The 7,666-nt window shown below is 46.5% G+C and overlaps 1 protein-coding gene across 1 annotated transcript in view; it reads right to left on the bottom strand.

Annotated features, from left to right (window-relative positions):
• LOC310963871 (sialoadhesin-like) overlaps window positions 1-3,349 on the bottom strand; it is a gene marked incomplete at its 5' end in the record, with an annotated part of 6,715 nt that extends 3,366 nt beyond the window's left edge. Inside the window, 3 exons of the mRNA XM_083936823.1 lie at window positions 1,291-1,545; window positions 1,629-1,889; window positions 3,319-3,349. Of these exons, the coding sequence (XP_083792949.1) occupies window positions 1,291-1,545; window positions 1,629-1,889; window positions 3,319-3,349 (547 nt within the window). The remainder of the gene's footprint in view (window positions 1-1,290; window positions 1,546-1,628; window positions 1,890-3,318) is intronic.
• Between the last annotated feature and the right edge of the window lie 4,317 nt (window positions 3,350-7,666).

Raw genomic sequence — 7,666 nt, 5'->3', positions numbered from 1 at the left:
CTAGTTAGTACGCTAGGTGTGTTAGCGTAAACGTACAAGTGTAACGACACCTTTTTCACTTTTCTACAGCGAGAAATAAAAGCTTCTTACGGAAAAACAACACTAATCTGAAATTAGGCAGAAATTAACCAGCAACCACGATTTTTAAGCTTTCCCTGACGTTAGCATGTAGCTAGCTATGGTTGAAATGCGGTTTCAAAGCCTTGTTCTGCCAGAAACCGAACTTTTGGTGTGTAAATCCTGAATAAGTGAGCTAGAAATAGTCTCATTTAAAGGTTGAATCTGTAGAATGAGCAGAACAGCTCCATCTAGTGTCTCAACAACAAAAAAGAAGTCCAGCAGATGGGGTTGCCAGGTTGGTCAGACCCGGCCCAGTAGCTCCAGGAGACCGGAGTCTGTTTGAGCCTGTTTGAACCCGTCCCCTCCAGAAAATCACAGCATCAAAACAAGGATTAGAGGAGTTTGACTGACAGTTAGCGTTAGCCGTTAGCGTTAGCTGTTCCAGCTAAGTGCAGATGAAAGTGATGTTAGCATCCAGGAGCAGCGTAGCCATGTGGGCGTGCGTTTGAATGGCGTTCCTCTCCTTTCTCTCAGTCCATGGAGTGAATGCTCGGCCTATAGTGACTCTGGTTGTTGCCCGTCTCCGCTCACTCAGCTGCTGGGACAAAGAACGCCCCCTTCACTGAGGCTCCCAAGCAGCTGCACGATTGGCAAACGCCATTTCACCCAGTGCCAGCCTACAGTAGCTGCACCCAACAACAGGCAACCCTGGCAACCAGCAACGCCCAACGCTATTGGCTGCTACCATGGAAACACAACGGGACGGGAAGCAATACTTTCATTCCCTGAGTCACAACCGCTGATCCTCACTATCAGCCGCTACTGCGCGCTGAGCTTAACCGCCACCAAGAGCGCGACTCGCTTCTCCTGCGTAAAACGACGCGTTTGACGTATGATGTTGAAAGAAATTATGTTTTTTGGAAGCACTGCTAAAAAAACAGCCACTTTTACCTCTGATTTAGGCAGAAATGCGTCCTGAAACCAAATAAAACCCTACATTTACTGTTCAAATGGTCATTTTCAAGAACGGATAAGTGTGAATTTAGTTAAGAAATGAACCTTTGAGACAAACGTAACCAGGACTAGCCTATAAAACGGCCATAATGTGTTCTAGAGGACCACAAACACCCTCAAGATGATGCTGTGGACGTCACGTCAGCGCCCCCGGGCTGTGACCAGCACCATGAGGGCGTTTGAACTCATCCAATGACATGGCAGCAGCTTTGTCACCTGCCAGCCAGCTCCGCGGTGACTTTCCCTTGGTGGGGTGTTCACACGCGTAGAAGCCTTCGTCAGACTCGGACACCGCGGGGAGGAGCATCTGTCCCGCGGGCCCGCTGCCGATGACGGCATCCTCTCTGTAGAACGTAGCGGAGAAAGCCGATGTAGGTTTTTCTTGGTAGATCTCCTTGTGGGAGCAGCCGAGAGTCACTTCATCTCCCTCCGTCACAGGAAGTGCGGGGCTCTCCAGGATCACGGCCCCGTCTGAAACACAGAAGAACACATTCACAGACTTCCCGTGTTACAGAAAAGCATTATCCAGAAGAGCCGTACGCATTCGGTATTACCGCTCACTGTGACGTTGACGCTGTTGCTGCACCCCAGCGGAGACTGGCACCAGTACACCCCGTTGTCGACCGAGTAAGAATCCTGGACCCTGCAGGAGGACTTGCCGTGCGTCCCCCAGCCCCCCCCACTCCTGCACTCCTGAGACGTCTGCGAGGAGGTGTTTCTTCTCACTGACCAGCCGCTGGAGTTGGACACGCACCTCAGAGAGATGTCTTCATACAGGAAGAACTGGGACCTGTTGGGAGTGACGCTCAGCGTGGCTGCAGGGGGGCGGGGCCACGTGGTTACAGATGCTACGCTTCAGTGTTAAATTGTTGTGGTTAAGTGTGTTTTTTAAAAAGTGTAAAATCATCCCATGGTCTTTTTTTACAGCACAAATAATTCCTGTAACAACTATTAACAGAGAAATCCAGGAGAGATGCTAACAGCCGGACGTGGCTAACAGTGATTAGCTCGGGGCAGCACGGTGAAGGCATTCAAAGGTCTTTTTTAACCACTAATGCTGCTGAAAATAACAGCAAACCTCTGCAGCAGCATGAGAAGAGTCCCTACACACACAACAAAGCACCAATGGGCTCCTTCCACTGTAATGGACTTTACTATGAGAGGAGCTGGTACAGGGGCCAGTAGGTAAGTCTTTAAAACACTCTTTAATAAACTCTGGCTTCACTAACTACGCTGATGATGCTTTGTTGTGTGTGTAGGGACTCTTCTCATGCTGCTGCAGAGGTTTGCTGTTATTTTCAGCAGCATTAGTGGTTAAAAAAGACCTTTGAATGCCTTCACCGTGCTGCCCCGAGCTAACCACTGTTAGCCACGTCCGACCTCGGAGTTTTTGTGCGTCTTGTCGACTGTTTTTGAATCTTTTCATCGACCAAATCTGCAGTAAACACTCCACCTCCGCATCACACCAACGTGAACCTTTCACCGCCATTGTTTGAAATGTCCGCGCATGGTCCCTCCTTCTTTTTTCTACGTCCCAACAGGCGCACAGGAAATGACCTCAGAACCGCCGTAGGCCTCGTGCTCGTACACGTGCGCACGCTCGTGCTCGTACACGTGCAAACGTGCTTTACTAAAGCCCACCTCTCCCAAACGGGCCGTGGACGGCAAGCGTGACGCTCCTAGACGTGGTACGGTTGCACTCACACTGGTCAAAGGAACCAGACTTTAGCCGTGACACGTGCTGGGGCACGGTACGGAGGCACAGTGGGAGTGCGCCCTGAATTAATGAACGTGTGAAAATGTTTCAGTCGCTCTGTAACAGCGAGGGGACGTAACGTACTTGCTCTTCGTCCGTGACTAAGTCTTGACTCCCATTTAGTTTGAATGTTTACATATTTACCTTTTCTCTGTTTTTTCCTCACGACAATATTTTATATTATTACGTTGAAATGTCGACGTCCTTCCTGTATTGAAAATCTTATTAAAATATAAAAAAACATACCTATTTACTTAAACCGTAGCACTTTTTACTGCACTGCATTCGTCTGACAGCGTTCGTTTCTTTGCAGATGACGTGTTTTTATCCGCTTTCACTTGAAGTAGAGTGTTTTCATCGTATTAGTACTTTTACCTAAAGGCTCTTCTCTCAGCGCCGTTCTGTAAGTTCTGTAAGTTTAAGCGCTCGGGTTTTTAATAAATGTGTGGTAAAAAACAAATAGCTTTATAAAAAGTGAAGAGACTTACAGAGCATTAGGCAGAGCGGTGCGATCTCCATCCTGTGACGACCACATCCTGAGCCAACGCAGGAAATCATGACATCCACTCGAGTCCGTCCGTCCCACCGCTGACGTCGTGTTGCCCTGCTTTAATGTTCACAGATCACATATTCACCCAGTCCGAAACATCCCACTTAACGGTCTCCTTTAGTGGTCTAAACTTAACCGTCTCCTTTAGTGTCTAAACTTAACCGTCTCCTTTAGTCGTCTAAACTTAACCGTCTCCTTTAGTGACTAAACTTAACCGTCTCCTGTAGAGACTAAACTTAACCGTCTCCTTTAGTCGTCTAAACTTAACCGTCTCCTGTAGAGACTAAACTTAACCGCCTCCTTTAGTGGTCTAAACTTAACCGTCTCCTTTAGAGACTAAACATAACCGTCTCCTTTAGTGACTAAACTTAACCGTCTCCTTTAGTGGTCTAAACTTAACCGTCTCCTTTAGTCGTCTACACTTAACCGTCTCCTTTAGAGACTAAACTTAACCGTCTCCTTTAGTGGTCTAAACTTAACCGTCTCCTTTAGTGGTCTAAACTTAACCGTCTCCTTTAGTGGTCTAAACTTAACCGTCTCCTTTAGTCGTCTACACTTAACCGTCTCCTTTAGAGACTAAACTTAACCGTCTCCTTTAGTCGTCTAAACTTAACCGTCTCCTTTAGTCGTCTACACTTAACCGTCTCCTTTAGTGGTCTAAACTTAACCGTCTCCTTTAGTGGTCTAAACTTAACCGTCTCCTTTAGTGACTAAACTTAACCGTCTCCTTTAGTCGTCTAAACTTAACCGTCTCCTTTAGTGACTAAACTTAACCGTCTCCTTTAGTCGTCTACACTTAACCGTCTCCTTTAGAGACTAAACTTAACCGTCTCCTTTAGTCGTCTAAACTTAACCGTCTCCTTTAGTGGTCTAACAACAACAGCAGCAGCAGCAGCAGCAACACTCACTCGTTGCTCAGGTTTCCTCCCTGTGTGTTGCACCTTCATGGAGTTTAAACATGTGACGTCCTGCTGCTCTGGGATCAGCTCACGGCCGCCGCCTGCTGGTCGGGCGGCGGATCTGCACCCACAGGACACAGATCAGGGGTCAGGGGACAGTGCATTGTTAAAAGGTTTAAAGTTGAATCATCCTGAGTGTTTGTTTGTTTGTACGTGTGTGTGTACGTGTGTGTACGTGTGTATGTGTGTATCTGTGTGTGTGTGTGTGTGTGTGTGTGTGTGTGTGTGTGTGTGTGTGTGTATGTACGCGTGTATGTGTGTGTGTATGTAGGTGTGTATGTGTGTGTGTGTGTGTGTATGTACGTGTGTATGTACGTGTGTATGTGTGTGTGTATGTACGTGTGTATGTGTGTATCTGTGTGTGTGTGTGTGGTTGTACATGTGTATCTGTGTGTGTCTGTGTGTGTGTTTGTGTGTGTGTGTGTGTGTGTGTGTATGTACGTGTGTATGTGTGTATCTGTGTGTGTGTGTGTATCTAAGTGTGTATCTGTGTGTGCGTGTTTGTGTGTATGTATGTGTGTATGTGTGTATGTGTGTGTGTGTGTGTGTGTGGTTGTACATGTGTATCTGTGTGTGCGTGTTTGTATGTTTGTACGTGTGTGTGTGTGTACGTGTGTATCTGTGTGTGTGTGTGTATGTACGCGTGTATGTGTGTGTGTATGTACGTGTGTATGTGTGTATCTGTGTGTGCGTGTTTGTGTGTATGTATGTGTGTATGTGTGTATGTGTGTGTGTGTGTGTGTGGTTGTACATGTGTATCTGTGTGTGCGTGTTTGTATGTTTGTACGTGTGTGTGTGTGTACGTGTGTATCTGTGTGTGTGTGTGTGTGTGTTTGTGTGTGTGTATGTGTATCGTGTGTGTGTGTGTGTGTGTGTGTGTTTGTGTGTGTACGTGTGTAAGTGTATGTGTGTGTGTGTGTGTGTGTGTATGTGTGTGTGTGTGTGTTTGTGTGTATGTGTGTATGTGTGTGTGTGTGTGTGTGTGTGTGTATGTGTGTTTGTGTGTGTGTGTGTGTGTGTGCGTGTTTGTGTGTGTGTATGTGTGTATGTGTGTGTGTGTGTGTATGTGTGTGTGTGTTTGTGTGTGTACGTGTGTATGTGTGTGTGTGTGTCGTCAGATCCACCGTTTCCATGACAGCCATCACGGAGGGAGGCGGGGCTTTGCGTAATTACGCACGGGGCCATTTTGCCGCGCGCAATTCCAAAATTGGTCGGTGTGTAAAGTCGCTTTGAGAAGAAACTCCACACACGAACCGTTCTTCATCTATTTGATCATCTTTGAACGCAGCGCGGGACGGGCTCGGATAAACTCTGTGCCCAGAGGAGATGAACCTAACGCGGCCGCTGCTGCTGCTGCTCTCCGCTCTCACGGGGCTCCTCCACACCGGTGAGTCTCCACCGAACACTTTGTAAATTCTGATCCACGTCATCTTAAAACTTTTTGACACATTTTGACTGATTCAGTTTTAAATGTATTTTGTTTGACCGCGGTGAAGTCGGTACGGAGGTTCACGCCGGTTTAGGGACCGTCCGTAAAAATGACTTCCCATAAATAAATTATTACAATAGCTTCCACATCACGTGACCCAGTCACTCCAAACCAGTCTCCCATTGTATTACTATGTGTTAGTGGTCTAAACTTAACCGTCTCCTTTAGTGACTCAGCACACTGTCCTTCTGGCCGGGGCCAAAACCGTTTTTCCAGCCAGAGAGAGAGAGAGAGAGAGAGAGAGAGAGAGAGAGAGAGAGAGAGAGAGAGAGAGAGAGAGAGAGAGAGAGAGAGAGAGAGAGAGAGAGAGAGAGAGAGAGAGAGAGAGAGAGAGAGAGAGAGAGAGAGAGAGAGAGAGAGAGAGAGAGAGAGAGAGAGAGAGAGAGAGAGAGAGAGAGAGAGAGAGAGAGGAGAGAGAGAGAGAGAGAGAGAGAGAGAGAGAGAGAGAGAGAGAGAGAGAGAGAGAGAGAGGAGAGGAGAGAGAGAGAGAGAGAGAGAGAGAGAGATTTTATACAACGTCAATGAAGAATAATACTGAACACACACAAAACATTTGTGAGGTGAAGAGAGTCGCTCCATGACCTGATGAAGAGGAGCTGGAGCTGCACACTGATGCTGCACAGGTGGAGTTTCCCTCCTCCTCTTCTTCTTCTTCACTCAGGGAAACGGGAACACAAAACGTTTTTATCGCTTTCATCTGTCGACTGAAGAAAGAGCCGAAGGATCATCGCCAACATCCTCAGAATATCACGACTTTTGTCACAATATTACGACTTTTTATGAAAATCTTACGACTTTTTTTCTCAAACTTTTGCGACTTTTTTTATCTGAATATTGAAAGAAATTTCGTCACAATCTTTTGAATGTTTCGGTCAAGATTTTACGTTTTTTGTCACAATCTTTTGACGTTTTTTCTCAAAATATTCCGACTTTTTAGCTAAATTTACAGCTCTTTGTCGTCGTCCGGCAGAGTTCTTAGTTGTAGATTGGGATTTAGTGACGCACGTGTTCACGCTCAGACTTCAGTAACATTCGAGGGAGTCGGGATTTCTCTCCAGTCGGCGCGGTTTTTATTTTCCGATTATTTAAGTTGAGCAGAACTCTTCAAAAAGGTACGACCCCGTCCCCGCAGCGAGGCTTCGCAGACGCTGACGCGGGCAGCGCTGTGATTGGCTCAGAGGGAGATCCAGATGGCTCCAGTTCAGACTTTCAGACATTATTTTCATTTAAAAGCATATTAATTCATCTATTGAGTGACTTATTTATCTACTTTCTTTCTATCTGCTCATGATGACCTTTTGAAGGAACTCAAAGGTGTACCTCATATTTCGTGGGTACTCAAGATCAAGGCAGTCGATGGCTCCCAGTAGCACGGCAAAGCCAGTGGTCACATCTCTCACGTCACTTAGGATGATCTTCTCCTCTTCTACCACAGCCACATGAAAGACATCCAAAGGAAATGCATCCTGTAGAGCGCCTCCATGCCCAATCAGCAGTCACACTTCCATCCCTCCCATTATCACATCGAGGGTTTCGCCATGAGCCTGAAGACATAAAGACATACACACTTACCATTCTTATAAAGGAAGGCTCTGTCTAATGAGTGAGTGATATAATAATGGGAGTGAAAGGCTGAGGTATCAACCAATGACAAATAAAATAACTCCTGCAAATGTAATAAAACCCAATAATGTCACAACTTGATTAATAATGTAATACAATTAAAATAAAATAATACCTGTAGGGGGGGGGGCGACACGGTGGTGTAGTGGTTAGCACTGTCGCCTCACAGGATCGCATCCCAGCTGAGGCCCTTCTGTGTGGAGTTTGCATGTTCT

Source organism: Echiichthys vipera (assembly GCF_963691815.1).
Source record: "Echiichthys vipera genome assembly, chromosome: 22".
In the NCBI taxonomy this organism is placed as follows: domain Eukaryota; kingdom Metazoa; phylum Chordata; class Actinopteri; order Perciformes; family Trachinidae; genus Echiichthys; species Echiichthys vipera.
This window is presented reverse-complemented; position numbering and strand designations above follow the sequence as displayed.